The sequence below is a fragment of the Brachyhypopomus gauderio genome, chromosome 20 (genome assembly GCF_052324685.1).
Source record: "Brachyhypopomus gauderio isolate BG-103 chromosome 20, BGAUD_0.2, whole genome shotgun sequence".
Taxonomy (NCBI): Eukaryota; Metazoa; Chordata; class Actinopteri; order Gymnotiformes; family Hypopomidae; genus Brachyhypopomus; species Brachyhypopomus gauderio.
This window is the reverse complement of record NC_135230.1, coordinates 11298693-11325231: the sequence shown is the minus strand read 5'-3', so window position 1 is coordinate 11325231 and position 26539 is coordinate 11298693. Positions and strand designations below refer to the sequence as shown.

At 41.4% G+C, this 26539-nt stretch overlaps 5 protein-coding genes and 1 long non-coding RNA gene across 6 annotated transcripts; 2 read left to right on the top strand and 4 right to left on the bottom strand.

The window, feature by feature from the left end:
* Window positions 1-3191: 3191 nt before the first annotated feature.
* On the bottom strand, window positions 3192-3787 carry LOC143484415 (uncharacterized). The gene is made up of 3 exons (XR_013122635.1): window positions 3675-3787; window positions 3493-3596; window positions 3192-3271 (listed from the first exon to the last, which is right to left on the bottom strand). It is a non-coding gene; the product is annotated as an uncharacterized LOC143484415 (long non-coding RNA).
* Window positions 3788-10029: 6242 nt separating this feature from the next.
* Window positions 10030-10341, top strand: LOC143484628 (histone H4). Its single transcript, XM_076983441.1, has one exon. It carries the CDS (start codon window positions 10030-10032, stop codon window positions 10339-10341), a length of 312 nt encoding a protein of 103 aa, XP_076839556.1.
* Window positions 10342-10814: 473 nt separating this feature from the next.
* Window positions 10815-11435, top strand: LOC143484405 (histone H2B 1/2-like). The gene has a single exon (XM_076983101.1). The coding sequence runs from the start codon at window positions 10907-10909 to the stop codon at window positions 11330-11332; it is 426 nt and encodes a 141-aa protein (XP_076839216.1). The 5' UTR covers window positions 10815-10906; the 3' UTR covers window positions 11333-11435.
* Window positions 11436-20621: 9186 nt separating this feature from the next.
* On the bottom strand, window positions 20622-22358 carry LOC143484626 (uncharacterized). The gene is made up of 3 exons (XM_076983440.1): window positions 21414-22358; window positions 20982-21104; window positions 20622-20881 (listed from the first exon to the last, which is right to left on the bottom strand). The coding sequence occupies exons 1-3, from the start codon at window positions 21886-21888 to the stop codon at window positions 20622-20624; spliced, it is 858 nt and encodes a 285-aa protein (XP_076839555.1). The 5' UTR covers window positions 21889-22358.
* A 1488-nt stretch (window positions 22359-23846) lies between these two features.
* LOC143484413 (histone H2B 1/2) lies at window positions 23847-25134 on the bottom strand. The gene has a single exon (XM_076983110.1). The coding sequence runs from the start codon at window positions 25132-25134 to the stop codon at window positions 24760-24762; it is 375 nt and encodes a 124-aa protein (XP_076839225.1). The 3' UTR covers window positions 23847-24759.
* Window positions 25135-25750: 616 nt separating this feature from the next.
* LOC143484625 (histone H4) lies at window positions 25751-26062 on the bottom strand. The gene has a single exon (XM_076983439.1). It carries the CDS (start codon window positions 26060-26062, stop codon window positions 25751-25753), a length of 312 nt encoding a protein of 103 aa, XP_076839554.1.
* Between the last annotated feature and the right edge of the window lie 477 nt (window positions 26063-26539).

The window sequence follows — 26539 nt, the reverse complement described above, 5'->3', positions numbered from 1 at the left end:
CCCCAGTTCTCAGCGCTGAGGCTCTACTTCCATGCTGATTCTTATTCTTTGTATTAGTAGCAGTAATAATAGGCCAACAGCGTCTGGCCATAAATCTCTCCTCTCAGGCCATCTCCTCTCTGAGACCGATCTCATCCCTGAGACCAGGAAATGACGACTCGCTGTCACGTGATTGCATAAGAAATTAAGCATGGCAGATCGCGAGATCACTCGGCAAGTGATCTACAAAAACAGTTCAATATATTGTGTCAGCTAATGGTAAATAGTACACTATTTCTGTGATAGGGAGCAATTTTGTATGCATATATATATATATATATATATATATATATATATATATATATATATATATATATATATATATATATATATATATACCATCACATTCTCCTGAGTACTGATGCACCTGTACACAATTATGTTGCTCTTCTTAAGCCCCCCGCACACAGCGAGCAACTAGCTGAGCAAACGTGTAATATTGTAAATTTCTAGGAAAAATTATATTATAATAATATATAAAAATAATAATATTATACTGCACATTTTAAACTGAATGGAGTAGAAAGAATGTAACCATTTTTGACAGTGGCATTTAAGCACATGTTAAACACATCCTATGAAGAAAATCACAAATAGATTTTAATTTTAACTTAAGCAGCAGCAGCAGAAAGATCTTTTTTCAGGCAACTACACTTGCTATATACAGAACATTACATATCCCATAGTGGGTGAATACGCAGTATTAGAGAACACTTACTGGATACGTATACACTCATTACACGTATGAAAAACAACCAAGGATGTGCAACAAGTTCAAATTCATATCACATCAATAATGATAATAATCATTTTCTCCTGTCTTTTTCTCCTCTCTCTCTTTAAGCCAAATAACCATAGGGGATTCAATGGAGCCTGCAACTAGATAGCACCCTCACCCTGCACCAGAGTCTGTCTGGAGTCTTTGATTTTGTTTGTTCACTATTCTGTATTTTAATAAATCAGGCATTAAGCTTTCCAATAGTGTGTTTATTGTGAAAAGTGCAAATGCAGTGTTTGATGTTTACCTCACATATATATTTGCTGTTGTAATCTTTAGTGAGGGTAAGATTGCTCCTGCTGAGTTGAGACAACCTTTTTTTCTCCTCTCAGTATCAGTGGGGAAACCATACATTTTTGCTCCTTTCTCTGATCGATTGGAGCATCCCCATGCAGCACAGCAAACCATGGTGGACAACAACACTGAGGAAGGGAGCAACAAGGAGGGGTCCGGAGCTGTCACCATGACAGTAGACTAGGGGTGTATTCAACTAAGGATTTTCATAGTCGAATCTGATTCGTCAGCTTTTCCCTTTAGTCGACTAATAGTCGAATCGGGTTTATTTTTATGTTTTTATTTAGAGCATCCTAAACGGTATCCCGTTCTCATTCAGGACTTTTTTCCTCTTCAAAGTAAAAACCTAAAACACTCAGATAAATGAATAAACACGGTAGGTTGGGTTTATTCAGCTTTTATTTATTTACTTACTTATTTTTTATTAAACGTTAGAGAACATTAACCGTCAGTGCGCATTGCGCATATCAAACTGTCAGACAGGCACTGTGCAAAATGTCAAAAATATTTTAAATAAAATATGCCTGCCTGAAAATATAACAAAATTGACACACAACAGCAAAAAAATATAAGGAAAGGTTCAAGTAACGGGGTTTAAAAGCAAACAACAAAAAATGTTTTTAGGCCTACTTGCCGAGACGCACCGCGACGAGACGACGACAAACGGCTGAACTGTTTTTTTTTTCGCCTTACGCGTTTTAAATGGTATGCCATGTTAGATGTTGTCGTGCGAAATGAAAGACGTTGATGACATAACTTGCACTTTACTTTGTTTGATTCGTCTTTATCTTTTTCAAAATACTTTTGAAGTTTTTTAGTAGCCATTATAATCTCGGCAGATGCTGCGTATTCTGTAGCGTGTTCAGCTCCGCTCGTTTGGATTGTGCAACTGCAGGGTGTGATTTATTAATGTGTAGTAAGGAAGATGCCTATTGTTAATGCGCAAACATCATTTTAAAATATTTATTAACAGAAATTAGGATGATTTTATTTGACAAAAGGCTATATATAACGAAAACAAAGACATTTCATGTAACAACTAATTCTTAGCTGCATCCTTGGCCATGCAGTTAGAATGGTAGATTCGACTATTACGTTCATAGTCGACTAGGGGGTATAGTTGACTATAGTCGAATCAGCGACTATTGCAGGTCACCCCTACAGTAACGTCTACTGTCATGGTGACAGCTCCGGACCCCTCCTTGTGGGCGTGTCGATACGTTGTCTGCGTGCCGTTATGTCCATGTTTGTAGTTCCGTGGGTGTGGGTCGTCTGTGAGCCAGAGCCATATAGAGAGAGAGTCGCGACAACGAAAGTTCAAAACGCTTGATGGTCATGATTCACGGAGGCTTCAGATAGTTCCAGGAAGTTCAATTTGAACGCATAAACACAGACAGAACTGCGATTTGAGGATTATTGTGAACATATAGCGACCAACTTTAGGCTAATGTTAGAGCACATTGCTGTGTAATGCTTTGATTGTTTTATAATTGTTATAAATTACGTTTTTATATAATAAACATAACATATATACGTAACATATATACGGTCTCTGGTCGTGTCACTGGAGTGCTTGGGCACGCGTGTAACAACACTGGCTCTGATTGGCTACCATAACGCTGCCTTAGCCAATCGCTTACTGACTTGTTAAGTTAAACAGGTGTTACACCGAGAAGTGTGACATATCGAGATCTGTTACTTCTCATTAATCTGGGCAGCAGTCCGCTCGCATTACTGTTAGTACATCAATATATAGTAACGCACCACTTTGAATGACCAGTAACGTCAACGGCGTTGTAACGACAGGAAAAGTAATGAATTATTTTATCCTGTTACTGACAAAATGACACAAAATGACACCGTTACCTAACGTTATTTTCAACGGCGTTATTCGCAACACTGGTAACCAGCCCCCACAGTATTCACACTGGACCCACTGGACTGTCTGCACTTCTGGATTACTCTAAAAGACAGACATGCATAAATATATTTTATTTAATCTTACATTCATAAATTTCACAAGTCTTTAATTCCAAACAGTTTTTTACATACTTGTTTAGTATCTTTTGGTAAGTGCAGGCATATATGTCCTGTGCAAGACAGTGATGTTTGGATTGCAGTTAGTTTCTCTTGTTTGAGGTATACTGGAGATTGAGGATCCTATGAAATAAAACAGCACTGATATTGTAGAATACTATTCATTTGTAGCAGTTTATATTTTTCAAAGAATTAAGACGATACACTGATAGTGATGTAAGTCAGAAAAAATTGTTCAATTGATCCTTGATGATTAAGTCATTAAATAAGTAATGGCTGTAAAAGGGATGTTTTGTGATGTTGCATTCAGAGTTAGTACCATGTGAAGCAATCTAAAACCAAACCTGGCTTTGTGAATGTTGTCCCACCCAGAGGACAGGCTGCAGGATACCACGTAAAAAATGCCTTGTGCTTGATCTGTCCAGTGTGCAATTTTTTTGCCATGTCTCTAAATAGAAATAGAAACATTATGAGTTATTTCAGTAACTCTGTGGATTTGTACCATAAGGCCCATATGTGATCTTACCCTTCTAGCTCCAGGTTCTCCATTAGTATCACACACCACCATTTGCGTAGAGCCTGCATATCATGCAAAAACAAATAATAAAAAAATATATTCTAACCATGCACAAACATTTGCACACATGCCCTCGCATGCACACACACAGTATAACAATCAACTTACTACAGAGAAGTCAAATGGGGCATCCAGGAGAACATAAAAGCATACTACAAAAACAACAACAACAAAAACAAACACAAAAAAATCAGTAATGAATGACAAAATAAAAACACAGTAAGAAATATTTAATAAAAACTAATTATAAAAAGAAAATTGGGTCTCTCACCATCAGGATGAAGATGCCGCAATCATTACCCCATTGCTGGACTGGGAGATCCTTAAAAAAATGAACATTATTTCAGTTGACGTTTTCAGGAAATACATTCTAAAACACAGTTTTACCTAAAGAAAAAGAAACTACTGGCAAATCCCAGCCAGTTTTCTCCTCCCATTGACCTGGATTGAGCATCTGAGCAAGATTACTGTTAACATTAAAAAAAATATATATTTTACAAAACATTAAGCACATAGCACACAAATGCATTATATGACCAAATGTTTGTGAATACCAGCTTATGACTTCTGTAATTAGAAGCAACGTCCACAAACCTTTGGACATAAGGCATTTGATGAACTTAAATGCAGCTTGAACATGTAAAATGCTGTTAAAGGTGGAGATGGGGATTCTGTAGAAACAAGGAAGTGGTTATTTTTGCTTTACCCAACCTCTGTATAACCATCTTTATCTACTGTTCTTGTGAACAAAGCTCAGTTATCAAGTTATGTAGAGAGGAGAAAAAGCTGTTCACTCATTTCACTTGGTCAAAGTTCTGTGACCTTTAAATATAATGAATTATTTTCTTTTTTGGTCAGATTTGTTAACTTGGAATGTAGAGTGTATTTCAAGAAACTATTAATTTTTCTAAAATAAAATCACCTACTCCAACTTTGAGCGTCTGAAACACTCATTGCTGTTATAAACTTGGTCTTTGAATGAGACCAGCAAAATCCTGAACTGCATGCAATATATGATCTAAGATATAACCTCAGCACTGATCAGTTACATGAGATCACCATGAGAACCTGCTCTGCTTGGGTACATGGAATCTAAAAAAAGCATTTCCCTCTTGACTGGCTTCAAAACCTAAGAACGAGCATGCAATCTGTATACTCAATGAAATGTTAGATTTCAGTTTTATAGCAAGCAGATACCATTACACCATCAAATATACGGTATAATGCATGCCACACTCTGTGTCATTTAACTGCACACTATAACTCACAGACAATATATAGTGTCCTGGTGTCCACAATGGGATGACGAGGGCATCTTTCATATGTGCATCATGCTATGGATGAAAGATAAATGAATTTGATTGCTAAGCACTAAACATACTAAACACAAAGACTGTTTTAAAAAACAAACAAACAAAAGACTTAATGGTAGACAATCCAGTGGATCAGCATTACAAAGAGGGCAGTCATGGCCTGGTGGTTAGGGAACTGGTCTTGTGACCAGAGGGTCGTGTGTTCGATTCCCAGACCCGAGGCCATGACTGAGGTGCCCCTGAGCAAGGCCCTTAACCCTCAATTGCTCACTTGTATAAAAATGTAAGTAGCTCTGGATAAGGGCGTCTGCCAAATGCCGTAAATGTAAATGAGGAAACCATGTTGCAATGACATAAAGATCAGCAATGAAGATGTTCCTTCCCTATTAAATATTTAAATTCATAATTAGAAGAGCCAGTCACTGAGCAAATGGTTAGTTTCCGAATTTAATTAGAATTTTTACCTTTGCAATGGCAATGTCTTCAATGATTCTAAAGCAGACATTTCCAATCTTTAAATAACACAATTACATATTTCTTGACAATGCTATCACACATGTATCCTAACAACCAACTTTATAAAACATGTAAGTGTAAAACATCAATTAAATCATATGAGAACATCCACATTACTCACTGTCGCTTCCATTTCCAAGGGTAAGCCCAAAGTCAAAAAAATCTTCAAAATTTCAACGTTTTAACTATGAGCTCGTGTTTTGGCCTTCCTTTGTCCAAGACATAAGAAAGCTAGAAAGCACAGGAAAATGAATACAACACTGATTATCACATTTAATGTTCCTTTTTTGGTGTTGCTGTGTCCACTTACCAGCTCCTCCTGGTCAGGGTGAAACCTGAAAGACCAAGAGGCTCGACAAGCATGAACATTCTGTAACCTTGTAAGTGCTTCACATTGCAGGCCACAGTTAATACAAGAGTATGTATAATCATGACTTGTGAGAGCCTCAAAATGGCAGTAGCCATGCAGTATGGTGTCTCTGGATGGAAATGTAGCACCCCGAAGTCCCTCCAGTGAATTAATTGTTCGGGAAACTGCAGTATGGTTCTGTAGGACACAGTATTGTAGCTGTTAAATGAACAGCACAGAAGACCCAGTACACCATATAATGTTTTATTTTACCTTTAGGTTGTGCCTTAGAAAAATGCACAATTCCAGGGTCAGCACAACATGATCATCGAAGTTGTGGAGTCCTGCTTCCCACTCCTGATACCGATACACCATCTGACACAATGGACATTGTCTAAAGAAAGTGGACACATCTACAAAAGGAACAAAAAACAGATAATTAAACAGATAAACGTAGCAGTGTGTTATACTAAATAATATTAAAATAGCCAAGGTTATTCAACATGAAATTGAACTTACTCTCAATGATGCCACCTATACCCACAATCCGGGCTTTGTCCGTTATTATGACTAGACCTTCCAGCGAGGGCTTCCCAGAACAGACAGTACATTTTGTTTCTTTTGGAACTAGTCTTGTTGGGTAACTGAATACTGGTCTGGGAATAGTCAGTTCTTTTGGAAGTTTGGAAGGAACTTTTTTCTGAGTGAAAATGTATTTCACTACACATTCCAGGTTGTTGGTGAGTAGATGATGCTGGGCTGATTGATCGCTGCAGCAGATGAAACAGTTTTTGTCTCAAATAAATGTCTTTGTGTTTGCACAAAAGTGTTGCAAAATGGCACAAGACATTCTTGGCTTTGCACAGGGACAATGCCATGAATTTGTCTTTTGGCTGAATGTCACAAGGATTCGTCCAAGACGACAGGAGTGTTTCTTTTGTGGCTCATGAATTGAAAGGCATTTTATTTTAGATGAGCCTCTGAAATGCACTTCTATAGAAAATGGCACATGAGCTGCCATGGCTGCGTTTTGCCTTTTTAAGCAGGTGTTTTTCCTTGATACACCCAATACTTAGATGTACCATTTCATCAAGAACTCCCTCATCAAGAAACTCCTCACTAGCAGTGTTAGCACAGTAGTCAACAGATCGAACATGTTTACAATGGTTGTGAACACATTTACTACGTTGTGCTAGACGCTGGTACTGCTGGCAGTTTTCTAATTCACAGCCAGTGAATTGCACTTTGCCCCATGTCTTCCTCTGTACATGGACAGGCACAGAAAAATCACGACTGTACTGCATAAATTGGTGGCATCCAAACATACACTCTGCAAATGTGAGGTGCTGGTTATGTCTGGTTGAGTTTAGGAATGCTTCCTAGAAATGTGACCAGGCAAATTATTCTCCTGCAGCTTTATGATGCAGTGTGGACAGCTGACCTTTTTGGAGGACACATGTTGAGGCTTTTTAGGAGAAGCAGGTGAGGGAAATGACAATACTTCCGAATATGAAGAAGAGGGGACAGGCTGTGGAGAAGGTGGAACTGGCGATAAAACTGAATGCACCAAAGGCGAGTCTAAATCAGTGGCTGTATCCTTCACAGTAGGCAGCGTGGAGGGAGCAGAGGTGCAAGGTGTTTTTTTCAGGGGTAGGTGTGGGTGTCCCGCATGTTGAGTCTTGACATGCTTTTAAATGAACAGACATATTGTCTCGCCACAGAATTGTTTTAGAACACATGGGGCAGTGATAATGTCCCTCTGGTGTGCAATTTTGATGGCATCTGTTTATTCTATATTCTGTAAAAACACAATGAATAATAAAAAAAAACATCTTGTCAACCTGATAATAATAAACTAGCTGCAGTTAATGTAATTGGGTCTTAATACCTTTGAAGTTTAATGCATTTTCCAGTGAATTTCAATGTGCTTCTTAACTTTTGACAGATTGGTTGGCTTGAAGAGTTCGACAGGGCACAATGGGCAAAGAAACATTTTGCAACAATCTGTACATCTTGTTAACGATATAGTTGAACCAAAAATCCAGATAGAAGCGTGCATCTGAGTAAAAAGAAAAAAATAATAATTTAAGAAGTCTGCACATCCTACACTTGTACATTCCTACCGGATATTTAATACTAGTTACCTTATTATTGATTTTGGCATCTAAAACACCTTCTAGTAATTCAATACACCAGTCATTTTTCAAGCCGATAATCTTTCACTGTTTGCCCATTATTCATTGCTACTCAAATTGTCCATAAGATTAAGAACAACGAACAATAAAGTGTATTAATGTGGTCATGCAGGATGCTAAACGAACTTCAAGACGAACACACAAAAAGCGAGTCACATAAAGCATGTACAGACATACACGCACACGCAGTGTACAAAACAAAAGAGAACAAAAAACACATTTTCACTTGCAGCCTTATCAATCCCAGTCCAATTGACCTGCTGTCAAGTAACCGTTGCTAAATGTCGAACGCTAGGCTAGACAGTCAGATTTGTTTGGTAAACGACACCGTGCAACACCACCCAGGCCAGTAGGTGGCGATAAAGATAATACAGGGACTCCTCTCTGGAACCTCAATAAGCCTTTTTCACGCAAGGAGGAGGGGTCAAGTTCCGGGCGAGGTGATGTGTAAACCTATTTCCGTTTAGCAGCATCGCTACGAGAATGGATGCGTTTTATTACTCTGCATCTTTGGCTGACCTTCCGCGCTTTAGGCAGGACGATGTTGCCAGAACCGTCGAGGAGCTATCGAGGACCAAACGAGCGAAACTCGATAAAGGATACAAGTTTTTTTCGAGCAGTGTATTTTTGATTATGAAGGTAAATGGATCCAGTTCTGTAGTTTAGTTTAGCCAAGTTAACTAGCTAGCATCTTAGCTCCGTGCTCACTCAACATTCTATCATTTATGCCTTCATCAAACTGTTTATCTTATTTTTAAATAAAGCATGTGTTTTATTGTACTATTATAAGCGCCTGCATTATTGTCTTGTGATTTTGTGTGTTCAGTGTCCAATGTTGTAGATAAGGAGATCCGTGTAATGGCTCGGTGCTACCGGTCCTAAAAAGTGAGACACCACACAAGCTAGAGGTCAAAGCTCACGGTTTTTTATTTGTTTCAAGCATTTTCAAGCACTTTAATCTAAATTCCAGCACTTTTCAAACCTGAAACAAAGCAACATTAAAATTGGTCAGGTAATTGTTTCTTCCCCTGTTGTTGAGGGGTGTTTCTTTATACTACCACATATAGTTTCGGACAAGCGGTTCGAGCAGGGTCGCGCGAGGTGTGCAGACGCGCGCGCTACGGTCACTCGCGAAAGTATAAACCTAGCTTAACACAACGAATCTGACCTGAAGGCACGCATATTTGTACAAAACATTCCAAGAGGTTGGTGATTATTCCCATTTCTAGTATTACAGCATACAAAATTGTGTCCGATTATGGTATCCTAGCATAGTGTGTGTGTGTGTGTGCTCTAGACCCAAAGCCCAGACAGACTTGTACATAGGATGTGCACGGAAAGCCTCTAGGCGGGATATCACTCTGCTGTACACAGACTGCCTCGCTGGCCGAGTCCAGCTGAAACGACGCGGTATAGCACCTTTCTTCAGCCACGTTTTGCCCTTTGCCGTAACGTAGATGTCTTGTGGCTCAAAATGTGCGCTACACACGTGCGTGCTGTTCCTAATAACCTGGAAATTCGGCCCCTCACTCCTTCTAATGGCCATCAACCACTTCTTTCTGAGTTCCTCGTCAGCTGGGAACGAGTGGAAACTCAAATAAGGCTGTTTTTGTTTGGAATTAGAGCACAGCGGTACGCTGCAAAAACACTTGCTAGTCACTTGTGCCATGGCAGAAGTACGAACGCTCCAAACGGAAATGATTTTACACAGAACTGTCTAGACCGGAAATGTCGACCCCGGAAGCGAGAGAAAGGCCTATAGGTCCCACAGATGAGCTAAGGGGTGAGATATACGGCCAGACCCTACTCTTAGTTCCGCCTCCTCCAGTGCTCTAGTGTCTCCAAGCAGGTCCTTTAGAGCAGAATAATATCGGCGCGCTAGGCATTAGAGCTATATTGCTTTCCTTTAAGTGGTGAAAGAAGCAGCAACAATGTCTGGAAGAGGAAAAGGTGGTAAAGGCCTTGGGAAAGGAGGTGCTAAGCGTCATCGCAAGGTTCTCCGTGATAACATCCAGGGCATTACTAAGCCCGCAATCCGCCGTCTGGCTCGTCGTGGCGGCGTCAAGCGTATCTCCGGTCTGATTTACGAGGAGACCCGTGGTGTTCTCAAAGTGTTCCTGGAGAACGTGATCAGGGACGCGGTTACCTACACCGAGCATGCAAAGAGAAAGACCGTCACCGCTATGGATGTGGTTTATGCTCTGAAACGCCAGGGACGTACTCTGTACGGTTTCGGAGGTTAAAATCCTGAACTAAAGACTAAAAACAACGGCTCTTTTAAGAGCCACCCATATGATCCGTTAAAGAGTTGTTCCATGTCTTAGTACCTACACATGTTGAATGAATAAATACTGACAAAGTGCTATTAAACTCATTTAAATGTTTGCCTGTTGTAGGTCTTTAAGTTTAAATATCTTACTGTCATTTTAAAACCCACTTCCTTAAATGAGTAGAAAAGTGCGATATGACAAAGCGAATGAGAAACAGTGGTGTAGCTCGCATAGCCTAGCTTTCTGTGCCTTCTTTCCAAGACACGCGGAAAATTCAATACTTTTAATATTATTAACATGCCCATGGGACGTTGCAATGCTCAAATATTGATTAACCACAAAACATAATTTAAAAAAGGAAAAATCCCAGAACTATGGCTGGGGCGGAATTAAAAGACGCTACCCCGTCGCGATACAGTGATGGAGCAACGATAGGAGGTCCGTGTGAGAGGAGGGGTTGTTTCTGGCCAGTAATAATTTGCCATCCCCGCAGAGGGGCGGGCGTGTTTAAATTAGCATATCAGAGTCTAAATAAACCATGTGCTCTCGCGCCGTTTTTTATTCTGTTGTTCGTTTTTCTACAACTACAATGCCTGAGCCTGCGAAGTCCGCCCCAAAGAAGGGATCCAAGAAAGCCGTGACCAAGACGGCGGCTAAAGGAGGCAAGAAGCGCAGAAAGACCAGGAAGGAGAGCTACGCTATCTACGTGTACAAAGTCCTGAAGCAGGTCCATCCTGATACCGGCATTTCTTCCAAGGCGATGGGAATCATGAATTCTTTCGTGAACGACATCTTCGAGCGCATCGCTGGTGAGGCTTCTCGTCTCGCCCACTACAACAAGCGCTCTACCATTACTTCCAGGGAGATCCAGACCGCCGTGCGTCTGCTGCTTCCTGGTGAACTGGCCAAACACGCCGTGTCTGAGGGCACAAAGGCCGTCACAAAGTATACCAGCTCCAAGTAAAGCGCGACAGTGTCGCTTAAAAAACCCAACGGCTCTTTTAAGAGCCACCCACACTTTGGCCAAAAGAGTTTCCATATTATAATTGTACATACATGCGGCACGAAGACCAAGACATAGTTTGTAATTGCCGTTTTGATTTTGCCAACTATGGTAATCTTCATTGCCCATGGTGACTACTTTTAAGTAGAAGACTAGAATTCGTTGCCTTTTTGTAGTTGTAGGATTGTTTGTCTGCACTGGCATCATAGCTGAACTTTAGGTTATTTTGCTCCAGAAGACCGGTGCATCTCAGTAAATTACAGTATCATTATAACAATCTGGGCTTCTATAACACCTCTGCAGTGCTACAGGCTGATCGCCTCCATGTCACGCTGCACTGAAGCAATAATTCGTGCAGTAGGCCAACATTTCAGAATTAACAATCATTTTCAGTTGGTCTAATTTTCTGAGATAATGATTTTAGGCATTCGTTGGCTGTAAGCCATAATCATCAACATTAACAAATTAACACTTGAAATAGAATCACCCTGTTTGTGAAACTATATAATATATGCGTTTAATTTTTTGTATTTAATTACTGAAATTGATTAACTTTTTGATGATATAATTTACTGAGATGCACCTGTATTAGTTTGTCTATCTCACTGCTGTAGGCTGACTCATCCCCACCAGAGATTAGGTATCAGCAAACCTCAAGAGTTTGGCTGCCTTGTGGAGGCACAGCTGTTTGTGTAGAAGGAGAAGAGTAGGGGAGAAAGGACAGGGCTTTGTGTGGAGTGAGCCCTGATGGTCCGGGAGTCAGACACGTTTTCCAAGTTTCAAATGGTTGATTTCTGTCAGTTAGGAAGTCTGACCCACCAACAGGGGGCGTCAGACACATGCAGATGGGAGAGCTGGTCTGCAGTAGGGCTGGAATGACTGTAGTGTGGAGCTAAATCCTCTTAAGTGTTTCATGTGGCAGTGGTCAACACATTTCACTGCTGGTTGTACCATATACTACTATGTGCAGTATGTCAGAAATAAACTTTGATTTACCTTTCTGAGTAACTTTTCATATATCCAATACATTTGATCACCATTATTGATTTACAGAAATTAAAATCACCTGAAACACTTAAACAGAAGATTCTCCCAGAAAAGTGAAACGTTTATTAACCATATAGAATGTTCTATATTTATGCATACATTTGACCTACAACTTAATCTATTTTAGGACGTCTGTGACAATCTGATTAAGAGAACCAGATCAAACAAATAAGACAAACAACAACACTCATTCATTTAGTGTGAATCTGATGATGATTTAGATCAGATGTTCAAAATCAAAAGTGTGTACAATCTGTCATGCACCACTATGTATACACATACATACAGCATCAAAATTTGTTGTCATGTCCTTGCTGGGATAGGAAGTCTACTGTGTTTTTACTCATAACATTTCCATATAGTTATTTACCATGTCCCTGAAATAATCAAAGAGCACATAAAATGGTCAGATTTGTGGTTGAAAGAAGGCCACAGCTTCACTGTAAAAAGAAGTAAATGTTCTTGATAAAGTGATATCTGTAAACTGCAGAGCTAAATGTCATGCAATATTCAGTAGAAAAGTAAAGTTTTTTTTTAAGGTCAAGGTCAAGTTTAAGGTACTTCCACTATAAAACAAATGTTACAATTAAATTATTATTATTATTATTATTATTATTATTATTATTATTATTATTATTATTAATAAAAAAACACTTCAGTAAGTTGATCTACAATAGAGAGCCTGCTGAGGTAAAAGCCTGTTTAAACATGCACTGACCACTGAAAAACTGTTAGCATCCCTGTATCCATACAGTCCAGTATTTGGCTGTGTGGTTATAGTCCAGTCAGTTTGAAGCAGTTCTTCACATCTTTACTCTCCTCTTGTTCAGTATCAGTTGTCATTATTACTGTTTTTTTGAACATCATCATCTTGGCTTTCTGAAAGCATCAAAGTCACAGCGTCATTCTGACTCTCCACCATCAGTGAAACTGTTTTTCCAAATGAGTGAATCTTGGTCTTTGTGAGACATTTTCCTTCAACTTCTTGCTTGCTCTCAACGTCTCAGGCCACACATCATGATTTACATTGGCATCACAACTAGTGCATTTCTCAAAACAGTTAGTGCAAACAGCAAAACTCCATGAAATACCTGCAAAAGCAGATACTTTACTCAAAATTCTTTGTTTTTTGCCTCAAAACCAAATATTTAGGTCAATCAATTTGTCAGTGCCATCACAGTATCTAGTTTGTGTGCCTTTGCCTATGAATAAGGCAGTCAAAATACTTAGTCATGTTGTCAGTTCAACTATAAGTCACAGTCAGTGCAGAATGTATATTCTGATAGAAATAAGCTTTTGATTTCAAGAACGCTGCACATTCTGTGGTATATCAAAAACATGTTACACACATACAAACTTACATGGAACACAACGTTATGGAGACTGATAGCAAGAAATTGGACTGGAATCAAATTTGTACAGCAATATTGTTTGACTGTATTGTTCGCACTGCGTGTCTATCTGTTTGTGTTTATAATCTGATTATACAACTGATAGACAAATTGATTATCTATAATCAGATTATAAACTGATAAACAAATTATAGACAATTATAAAATTATAAACAAATTTGATTCCAGTCCAATTTCTTGGACTGTGCAGTAATATGATTTCTCTGTATTTTCCAGTTTGTGCTCTTTATAGCTGTTTGTCACACATCCATGTTACCTTGACTGAGCATGGAAATATCACCTATCCAAGTGTTGCATCAGAAAAAGATCCACTCGTGGTCACAACAGTGTTTACTATATTGTTACTATAGAGGCCAACTCAAGCACAGGAGGTGGAGAGGAAGATAACAGTGATGGGCCAGGGGTTAGTGGAAAGCAAAAGGGAAGAGAGAAAGGGTTAGGGTACAGATCAAAGGTTAAATGGCAAGGGGCAGGTGATAAAATGTTGTGGAGGAGTGTTAATGATGATTTGAAAGGGATGTTGGAAGGGTTGAAGGGTTGAACAGTAGGTAAAGTTATCTATGATTATGGTGTGGCAAGATTTGGTGTTGTGCAGAAGAAAGGAAAGAGTAAGGCTGTTTGTAAATCAAGGAGGCAGGTAGAAATAGGAAAACTTGTCAAGGAGTCAAGGTTATTGAGGAAGCGGTGGAAGCGGGGTAATGAGCAGGAAAGAGAGGGCATTGAGTTACTGCAAGACAAGTTGAAAAGTAAGGTAGGGAAATTGCAGAGAGCCGAAGCTATGAGGAAAAGAAGGAAGAAGAAAGAGCACGCTAGAGAGGCATTCTTTAAGGATTCATTTAGATTTGTTAAAACGTTGTTTAGTCAGGAGAAGTCAGGGAGCCTAAAGGTAGGAAAGAAGGAGCTTGAGGGGCACTTTCAGAAGGTGTACTCAAGGGAGGAAAGGACCAGTGAGTTGAAATTGCCAGCAGATATTCCGCCAGTAGGTGACCTACAGTGGAAGATGGATGTTAATCCTCTTAAGTGGAGTGAGGTACAGGATGTAGTGCTTTGCGCAAAAACAGGTTCAGCACCAGGGCCTAATGGAGTTCCATATAGATTATATAAAAGTGCGCCAGATGTTTTGAAGTTGTTATGGAGGTTGATGGCTATAGTGTGGAAGAAGGGGATTATCCCAAAGGATTGGCGAAGGGCAGGTGATGTTCTTATTCTAAAAGAGAAGGATTCTGTAGCCATAGAGCAGTTTCGTCCCATAAGCTTGCTTAATGTGGAGGGTAAAATATTCTTTAGTGTAGTTGCACGTAGGTTGGCAGCGTTTCTGAAAAAGAATAAGTTAATTGATACATCGGTGCAAAAAGCAGGGATTACAGGTTTTTCAGGGTGTATAGAGCATAGTAGCATGATTTGGCACCAGATTCAAACAGCAAGAGCAGAGAGAAGAGATCTACATGTGGTATTCGTAGATCTGGCTAATGCTTTTGGTTCGGTACCGCATGCTCTGTTGTGGAAGACATTTGAATTTTTCAGGTTCCAGATGAGATTACGAGGTTAGTTAAAGCTTATTTTGGAGACATTCAGTTTTGTTTCAGCACAGAGGAGTTTGTTACATATTGGCAACGTCTGGAAGTAGGTATAATGGCAGGGTGCACAATCTCACCATTGACATTTACAATGGCAATGGAGGTGATTATTAGGGCTTCTAAGTGGGTTGTAGGTGGGGAGAGGTTGCATAATGGCACCCGGCTCCCACCGATTAGGGCATACATGGATGACATGACTACATTAACGACTACTGTTCCATGTACTCGGCGGCTCTTGGAGAAGCTAGGTGATAATCTTAGGCTGGCTAGGATGAAGGTTAAACCCAGTAAGTCTAGGAGTGTTTCAATTGTGAAAGGGAAGTTGACACCAGAAAAGTATGTGATGGAGGGAGAAGTAATACCATCTATTCTGGAGAAATCAGTTAAGAGTCTAGGTAGGTGGTACACCGCAGCACTGAACGACAAAGAGCAGGTTGTTGAGTTAAGGAAGGAATTGGGTGAGGCTATTAATTAGGGGTGGGAATCGTTTACTATCTCACGATTCGTTTCTAAATCGATTTTCGATTGAAAACGATTTTCGAGTCAAAAAACAATTTGATTTGTTCAATACTGATTTATAAAAATGTCTGCTTCAGTCTATAAAATCTGCATGATCTACTACAATCTGCTTTGCAAGACAGAATGACAAATATAGAAAATTAAGTGTCTTTCACATTTAATTAACAAAAATAAAGTGCTTTGGTAAAATAAAATGGTTTTTGTTGTGTTACCAAAATTCTTGAGCTTCATTTGCAAGCTGTCAGGGCTGACTCTGATGCAGTTACCCCAGCCGTTGCTAGGGGCACCAGAGTCAGTCCCAGACTAAACCTGCGTAACCGTACGTTCTCAGCCAGTCTCTGCTTTCTCTGTGATTGCTTATCGTTTAATGGTCTCGCCACCTCTCTCTGTTATGCTTTCTCTTTACTTACTCTCTTTACTCCTGCGTCGCTTCCTGACTCATCTCAAGTTTTCCCAATCCTGTATTTCTTCCTATCTGTTTTTCCTTTATTTTTGGGAAAGGTTTTATTTTGCTACCGCGTTTTTTTCCGCTGGCGTTGTTGGTTTCGTTTTCGCGTTGCATTCATCCGCGCTGTTTTTGTTACTGTTGTTATTTTGTTTCTTTCTCCTGTCTCTCTACAGTTGAGTGTTATTTTTTGCGCGTTGTTTTTTTGCTTCTATTTATTCCGTGCCCTCACGGTTTTGGTTTGCGCGTCGAGTGTCCCGTGATGTTTTGTTTGTTCGTTCTGGGTCGCTGTGCACATTTCCCTCTCGCTAATACATGTGACGAGTGTCAAACGTCTTGATCTTGCGAACCGGCACTTGGGTCCACCCTTCTCTATATTATTTCTCACCCTTCTCTATTATTTCTCACCCTTCTCTATATTAATGCTCCCGTGCTCACCGCGTTACACAAGCCTTGCACACGAGCTACATTGTGTCGGTAAAAACCAAAAATGAACCCATATTTTTGCCTTAAATGAAGACAGGTTGAATATCTCTTTTCTCCATCTGTTTTGAACCTTTTACGCGCATGAGTTTACGCGTAATTTTGTAATTACATAACGTGAGACTTTACCACGACTTAGAATCGATTTTGGGACATTTAAAATCGATTCTGAATCGTAGTAAATGAGAATCGATTTTTGATATATGAATCAATTTTTTGGCACACCTCTACTATTAATAGTATTGATAAGTCCTTCTTGCCAGGTAAATTAAAGTTGTGGTGTTTGCAGTTTGGATTGTTGCCTCGTCTAAGGTGGCCACTAACAGTGTATGATATTCCGATGACTGAAGTTGAGAGGCTAGAAAGGATTGTTAATAAGGCTGTAGGAAAATGGCTTGGGGTTCCACATTGTTTTAGTAGTGTGGCATGGTTTGGGAGAGGAGTGCTAGAACTGCCACTAACAAACTAGGAGTTTAAATGTGCCAAGGTAGGCTGAGAAATGTTGTTGATAAGGTCGAAAGATGCACTGATCAAAGCAGCGGCACCAGTGACACGTACAGGAAGAAAGTGGAATTCCCAAGAGGCTAGCTACTCAGGCAGCAAAGAGGGCAGTGGAGCATAGAGATGTTGTAGGGCAGGTGCAAAATGGGAGGGCAGGACTAGGGTCAGGTGATACATGGAGGGCATTCAGCAAGGCCACATCTCCTAAGAGAAGGCAAATGGTGACTGGTTTTATTCAAGAGCAAGAGGAGGAAGTAAGGTGGGCAAAAGCTGCAGGACAGAGTAAGCAGGGTCAGTGGATGAAATGGGAAAGTGTGAAGAAGAGGAGAATCACCTGGCGAGTTGTGGGCATTGGAGGCAAGTCGTATAAAGTTTCTTGTGGGAGCTACTTATGATGTGCTTCCAACTCCACAAAACCTTGGGCAGTGGTTAGGTGAGGATCCAACTTGTAAGCTATGTGCAGGAAGTGGTACATTGAAGCACATCCTGTCGGCATGCAAGGTGAGTTTGTCACAGGGACGTTATACATGGAGGCATAATCAGGTACTTAAATCATTGACAGGTGCACTTGATAAGAAGCGGTTGGAAGTTAGGTTTGTGTGTGAGGGGCAGCATAGCAAGGAGCCAGCACAGTTTTCAAAAGTTATTGATAAGTGGGCTGATGCAAGATATTGGAAACTGTTGGTTGATGTAGGCTGTAAATTGCAGGTTCCAGAGTGTATTGTAGTCACAAACTTGAGGTCAGATGTTGTGTTGTATTCTGAAAGTAAGCGGATAGTGTATTTCATAGAGCTAACTGTTACATTTGAAGACGAAGTTGATGCAGCATATGAAAGGAAAAGAGTGAAGTATGCAGACTTGGTGGCTGAGGTAAGAGAGTGGGGCTGGCAAGCACATATTAGACCTGTAGAGGTAGGGGCTAGGGGTTTCGTGGCAAAGTCTGCCACAAGACTACTGGCTGAGTTTTGATTTAGAGGCTGTGTGATGAGAGCAGTGGTAAAGGAGTTGTCAGCGATAGCTGAGAGATCTAGTCAGTGGGTGTGGCTAAGAAGGGTTGAGGTTAGGTGGGGTAAGGACAGTACTTGAAGAGATAAATTGTTTGGTGTGTGTGATGTTGGGATATGGGGAGGATTGTCACTTGGCTTTTCCGATAGCCGTCGGGTAGCAGAGTTGTTGGTAAATTTTGTGATGGGATACATTGTCAGCTTGGAGGGGGGTGGGTCTGGGACGTCAGACTCCACTGATGAGCCTTCTGGAGGTGTTGGGGGCTCAATTCATCGAAACACCAACGAAGGGACGTGCCTTCCTGATGACCCCAAAGAAAAGCTTGCAAGGTATTGCTTGTGTCCATGTCACTTTGTTTTGAAGGTCAGTCCAGGTTTGTTTGGTGGTCTGAGTACTTGGCAGTTTAGGCAATGGACCATGAACATATGGCGCATTTCCACTAGGGCCTACTTGGCGCGGTACGGTTCGATACGGGTCGATTCGCAACGGAACGGTACGGTCGCGTTGTGTTTCCATTACAATGGTGGACCACCACAATGTGGGTGGAGTCGCTGTTGGCGCGCGGGTTGTAGTGTCGTGACATCATTTGTATGCGACCACAACACCGTACAACAATGGACGAGATGGCGATGGAAGGACTTGTGTACCTTGTGCTAGGGTTATGGCTTTTATTCCGGAAACGTGCAAATGAAGCGAGCAAGAGAAGGTTTCAATTAGCGAGACGCACAACACAAGAAAAGGAGCGGAGACTTCTTGTGACCATACAGCAGTATCAGGCCGAGGACGACAGGAGAGGGAGAAAAAGACGTAGGCTGGTAAGCTAAGCTAACGCTAGTTGACATCGGTCTTTCTACCCGAAATAAATGTGTAAAGTGTGTAAAGCTAACGCAGTAAAAATTCTGTGTGTGTGCGTTTCAGATGGCTTTGTTGTTGGCTAATAGCCATCGCAAACGCTCAGTGTGGACATTCCGACGAGCGTCTCAGTGGTGGGACGTTATTGTTCCTGAGTTCACATGCACACAGTGGCTACAGAACTTCAGGATGTCCCGAGACGCGTTTGACTCCCTCAGCAACAAATTGCGTCCAGCCCTGGAGCGACAAGACCCAACTTTTCGAGAGTGTGTGCCCGTACACAAAAGAGTGGCAATAGCACTTTGGAAGCTTGCTACAGGCTCGGAGTACAGAAGCATAGGCCATCTGTTTGGAGTCAGCACTACAACTGCGTGCAGGTGTGTATAGGATTTCTGTGCTGCAGCAGAGACACTACTGGTACCTGAGCAGATTCGTTATCCAGACAAACGGTGTTTCAGGGATATGGCAGAGTACATACAGACTAGATGGGGACTCCCACATTGTGTGGGTGCTATTGATGGCTCCCACATACCCATCATTGCCCCACGACTGTGTCACACCGACTACTTCAACCGCAAAGGCTGGCACTCAATAATCCTCCAAGGTGTAGTCGACGGAAAGGGTCTCTTCTGGAATGTAATGGCTGAAATGCCCGGGAGTATGCATGATGCTCGAATGCTGAGACTGTCCATGCTGTGGGAGTTGGCCACCCGGGGAAATCTATTTCCAGCAGGTGTTAGGACAACCAGTGCCATGCCTGCTGGCTATTACATCCTTGGAGACTCTGCCTACCCCTTACAAAAGTGGCTTTTGAAGCCATTTCAGGACACCGGAAACCTCACAAAAGAGCAGCAGATCTTCAATCAACATATCAGTCGCACACGTGTTGTTGTTGAGAATGCTTTTGGCAGACTTAAGGGTAGATGGCGCTGCCTTCTGAAAAGAAATGACTGTGACATCCAACTTGTGAAATCAATGGTGTTGGTATGCTGCGCTCTGCATAATTTGTGTGAAAGTTATGGAGAGACATATGACACTACATGGGATGTGCCAGCTACTGCTGCACAGCAGCCAGTGGCAGCAATGGCAGAGGGTGTGGAGGGGTGTGATGGTAGAGATGCTCGCAATGCACTGATGCAATATATCTGTCATAACAGTTAAATTGTTGCCCTTGCTTGTTTATTGTACACAAAGGAATAAAGCTGTGATTGTCAAACTCATTATCTGCTGCGGATTGTTAAGACAATGAACACACCCTGCATAAAAAGCGTCAGTCATACAATCAAATGAAATCAAACTTTATTAAGAAATATATAAATGTAGATATTTACAAAATATGTAAATATAGTAAGAAAAAAGTTTTAAAAAGTGCAAAAAAGCAAATTGCCCAAAAAAAACTAAAAATGTTTTCACTGGTGTCTGTCTCGCAATGTTTTTACGAGTTCACCAAACACCCCGAGGAAAGCCCGGTTGAATGAAGCATTTTCCGCCAACTCCGCTCTCCTCAGCTCAGCTTCTTGTTCACGAGCCTCGCGAGAATCACGGAGCAGCAGCTGGATGTGCTCTTCACGCTGCTCATGCATCTGTTCATGCATCCGCACATCCTGCGCCTGCATCTCCAGGAGATGTGCACAGATATCTAGGTCAGTCTGGGTCCTTTTTCGCTTGCCTAGACAAAAAAAGGGTAATGGGAGTTGATTAGTAAAACTGAAATGCACTCGGTACTCATGCTACTCCGGTGCTTCACATGTTTTTTTTGTGCTCCTCACCTGTATTGGGCCGCCGGACAGGCGTTTGAGATCCAGACGGTGTAGAGACCGCTGCTTCCGTGTATGATGCGGGGGAGGCGGGAGGTTCTAAAGGGGTGCTCGCCTCGTCAGTGGAAGGGGAATCTTGAACGTAAAAATAACAAATATTAAACACAAGCATTCCCGTGAAAGCAACAAGAATATAGCGTAACTGCACAAAATGTGTAGCACGTCATCGCTGCTCCTGCTTTGTTAATGGTTACAGCTAACTAGCAACTAGCTAGGCTCCACGCTATGGCTAAGAGCTAGCTATTGTACAATAGTGACTGTGGTGGTAACATTAACTACAAACACAGCTCTAAATTCCTGCATTTACAATAGATGCGTTCATATCACGTTCATATTACATCTTTTACGAGCCTAGTAGTAAAACTGAAATCACAATACACTCACCATTCTCCGTGGCCTCCAGCACCGACATCGCCGTGTCCAGCACGTTTTCTCTGCCGTTGCTGGCTGGCCGGTGACCGTATATGGCATCCATCTGCTGGAACCACTTCCAATCTTTGCGGTTTGCTCCGCTGCGTCCATTGTGATCCTTCACCGCCCGGTAGTCACTTTTGAGCTTTTTAAGCTTGGACCGACACTGCATAACGGACCACTGGTAGCCATGAGTGGCCATTAGCGCGGAAACCTCACTAAAAACTTTTACGTTTCTAGTGGCCCCGTCCAGTTCGCCCTGGATTTTTTGATCGCCTATAATTTGCAGGAAGGTCTGTACCTCGGCGTTCGACCAGGGAACATTCTTGTGGTCCTCCATTCTTCTCTCCTCGGGTTTTAAAAATGGCTGAGGAGTCGATAGTGGATAGCGGAGGAGTCGCTCTCCTGACGCAACCTGTGACGACACTCCCTGGCCAATCAGTGTCATGCTGTTCCTTCACGTCACAGAACTGTACCGCTTCGGGACGGTTAGAACCTCGAGCGAGTCGGTACGAAAAAAGTACCCGAAGGGGCCGGCTCACAGGGAAGTGGTACTAATGGAAACACTCACAAACCGTCGCGAATCGAACCGTACCGCGCCAAGTAGGCCCTAGTGGAAATGCGCCAATAGTGCGCTGTGCTTCTGGATCCTTGTCGAGCCAGTATCAGATTGTAGCAACTGCTGTGTTCTGTTCAAGCAACTAGTGTGTGCATAGGGTGTGTGAAATTATCTTGTCTTCTTAGAAGTATTGGGTAGTTGAGACGATGGGTCATGGGCATAGTAGTAGGTATTATTACATCATAGTTGTTGGTTGGTTAATACATCCTAGCCAAGCCTGTTGCATGACTCCGGATGTTAGGTGCAGGATTTTATCATCTTCCTGTATTATGTCACTCAGTGAAAATTGAAAGGTCCACAACACATTTTGGAGACATTTCTCCACTTTATAAGAATAGTATGTTTGCCACTTAGGTTTTACATTGTTGTCAAGAAGTCTAGGAGAAGTCTGAAGATTTTCAAATATTCTTAAAATGTTTAACATAATTCCCACATTGAGTAATATGATTTCTCTGTATTTTCCAGTTTGTGCTCTTTATAGCTGTTTGTCACACATCCATGTTACCTTGACTGAGCATGGAAATATCACCTATCCAAGTGTTGCATCAGAAAAAGATCCACTCGTGGTCACAACAGTGTTTGGTGCAGCTCAGGACGTCATGGTGTGTGACAGTGTGGCCTGAGACGTTGAGAGCAAGCAAGAAGTTGAAGGAAAATGTCTCACAAAGACCAAGATTCACTCATTTGGAAAAACAGTTTCACTGATGGTGGAGAGTCAGAATGACGCTGTGACTTTGATGCTTTCAGAAAGCCAAGATGATGATGTTCAAAAAAACAGTAATAATGACAACTGATACTGAACAAGAGGAGAGTAAAGATGTGAAGAACTGCTTCAAACTGACTGGACTATAACCACACAGCCAAATACTGGACTGTATGGATACAGGGATGCTAACAGTTTTTCAGTGGTCAGTGCATGTTTAAACAGGCTTTTACCTCAGCAGGCTCTCTATTGTAGATCAACTTACTGAAGTGTTTTTTTATTAATAATAATAATAATAATAATAATAATAATAATAATAATTTAATTGTAACATTTGTTTTATAGTGGAAGTACCTTAAACTTGACCTTGACCTTAAAAAAAAACTTTACTTTTCTACTGAATATTGCATGACATTTAGCTCTGCAGTTTACAGATATCACTTTATCAAGAACATTTACTTCTTTTTACAGTGAAGCTGTGGCCTTCTTTCAACCACAAATCTGACCATTTTATGTGCTCTTTGATTATTTCAGGGACATGGTAAATAACTATATGGAAATGTTATGAGTAAAAACACAGTAGACTTCCTATCCCAGCAAGGACATGACAACAAATTTTGATGCTGTATGTATGTGTATACATAGTGGTGCATGACAGATTGTACACACTTTTGATTTTGAACATCTGATCTAAATCATCATCAGATTCACACTAAATGAATGAGTGTTGTTGTTTGTCTTATTTGTTTGATCTGGTTCTCTTAATCAGATTGTCACAGACGTCCTAAAATAGATTAAGTTGTAGGTCAAATGTATGCATAAATATAGAACATTCTATATGGTTAATAAACGTTTCACTTTTCTGGGAGAATCTTCTGTTTAAGTGTTTCAGGTGATTTTAATTTCTGTAAATCAATAATGGTGATCAAATGTATTGGATATATGAAAAGTTACTCAGAAAGGTAAATCAAAGTTTATTTCTGACATACTGCACATAGTAGTATATGGTACAACCAGCAGTGAAATGTGTTGACCACTGCCACATGAAACACTTAAGAGGATTTAGCTCCACACTACAGTCATTCCAGCCCTACTGCAGACCAGCTCTCCCATCTGCATGTGTCTGACGCCCCCTGTTGGTGGGTCAGACTTCCTAACTGACAGAAATCAACCATTTGAAACTTGGAAAACGTGTCTGACTCCCGGACCATCAGGGCTCACTCCACGCAAAGCCCTGTCCTTTCTCCCCTACTCTTCTCCTTCTACACAAACAGCTGTGCCTCCACAAGGCAGCCAAACTCTTGAGGTTTGCTGATACCTAATCTCTGGTGGGGATGAGTCAGCCTACAGCAGTGAGATAGACAAACTAATACAGGTGCATCTCAGTAAATTATATCATCAAAAAGTTAATCAATTTCAGTAATTAAATACAAAAAATTAAACGCATATATTATATAGTTTCACAAACAGGGTGATTCTATTTCAAGTGTTAATTTGTTAATGTTGATGATTATGGCTTACAGCCAACGAATGCCTAAAATCATTATCTCAGAAAATTAGACCAACTGAAAATGATTGTTAATTCTGAAATGTTGGCCTACTGCACGAATTATTGCTTCAATGCAGCGTGACATGGAGGCTATCAGCCTGTAGCACTGCAGAGGTGTTATAGAAGCCCAGATTGTTATAATGATACTGTAATTTACTGAGATGCACCGGTCTTCTGGAGCAAAATAACCTAAAGTTCAGCTATGATGCCAGTGCAGACAAACAATCCTACATCTACAAAAAGGCAACGAATTCTAGTCTTCTACTTAAAAGTAGTCACCATGGGCAATGAAGATTACCATAGTTGGCAAAATCAAAACGGCAATTACAAACCATGTCTTGGTCTTCGTGCCGCATGTATGTACAATTATAATATGGAAACTCTTTTGGCGAAAGTGTGGGTGGCTCTTAAAAGAGCCGTTGGGTTTTTTAAGCGACACTGTCGCGCTTTACTTGGAGCTGGTATACTTTGTGACGGCCTTTGTGCCCTCAGACACGGCGTGTTTGGCCAGTTCACCAGGAAGCAGCAGACGCACGGCGGTCTGGATCTCCCTGGAGGTGATGGTAGAGCGCTTGTTGTAGTGAGCGAGACGAGAAGCCTCACCAGCGATGCGCTCGAAGATGTCGTTCACGAAAGAATTCATGATTCCCATCGCCTTGGAAGAAATACCGGTATCAGGATGGACCTGCTTCAGGACTTTGTACACGTAGATAGCGTAGCTCTCCTTCCTGGTCTTTCTGCGCTTCTTGCCTCCTTTAGCCGCCGTCTTGGTCACGGCTTTCTTGGATCCCTTCTTTGGGGCGGACTTCGCAGGCTCAGGCATTGTAGTTGTAGAAAAACGAACAACGGAATAAAAAACGCCGCGAGAGCACATGGTTTATTTAGACTCTGGTATGCTAATTTGAACACGCCCGCCCCTCTGCGGGGATGGCAAATTATTACTGGCCAGAAACAACCCCTCCTCTCACACGGACCTCCTATCGTTGCTCCATCACTGTATCGCGACGGGGTAGCGTCTTTTAATTCCGCCCCAGCCATAGTTCTGGGATTTTTCCTTTTTTAAATTATGTTTTGTGGTTAATCAATATTTGAGCATTGCAACGTCCCATGGGCATGTTAATAATATTAAAAGTATTGAATTTTCCGCGTGTCTTGGAAAGAAGGCACAGAAAGCTAGGCTATGCGAGCTACACCACTGTTTCTCATTCGCTTTGTCATATCGCACTTTTCTACTCATTTAAGGAAGTGGGTTTTAAAATGACAGTAAGATATTTAAACTTAAAGACCTACAACAGGCAAACATTTAAATGAGTTTAATAGCACTTTGTCAGTATTTATTCATTCAACATGTGTAGGTACTAAGACATGGAACAACTCTTTAACGGATCATATGGGTGGCTCTTAAAAGAGCCGTTGTTTTTAGTCTTTAGTTCAGGATTTTAACCTCCGAAACCGTACAGAGTACGTCCCTGGCGTTTCAGAGCATAAACCACATCCATAGCGGTGACGGTCTTTCTCTTTGCATGCTCGGTGTAGGTAACCGCGTCCCTGATCACGTTCTCCAGGAACACTTTGAGAACACCACGGGTCTCCTCGTAAATCAGACCGGAGATACGCTTGACGCCGCCACGACGAGCCAGACGGCGGATTGCGGGCTTAGTAATGCCCTGGATGTTATCACGGAGAACCTTGCGATGACGCTTAGCACCTCCTTTCCCAAGGCCTTTACCACCTTTTCCTCTTCCAGACATTATTGCTGCTTCTTTCACCACTTAAAGGAAAGCAATAAAGCTCTAATGCCTAGCGCGCCGATATTATTCTGCTCTAAAGGACCTGCTTGGAGACACTAGAGCACTGGAGGAGGCGGAACTAAGAGTAGGGTCTGGCCGTATATCTCACCCCTTAGCTCATCTGTGGGACCTATTGAGGTTCCAGAGAGGAGTCCCTGTATTATCTTGATCGCCACCTACTGGCCTGGGTGGTGTTGCACGGTGTCGTTTACCAAACAAATCTGACTGTCTAGCCTAGCGTTCGACATTTAGCTACGGTTACTTGACAGCAGGTCAATTGGACTGGGATTGATAAGGCTGCAAGTGAAAATGTGTTTTTTGTTCTCTTTTGTTTTGTACACTGCGTGTGCGTGTATGTCTGTACATGCTTTATGTGACTCGCTTTTTGTGTGTTCGTCTTGAAGTTCGTTTAGCATCCTGCATGACCACATTAATACA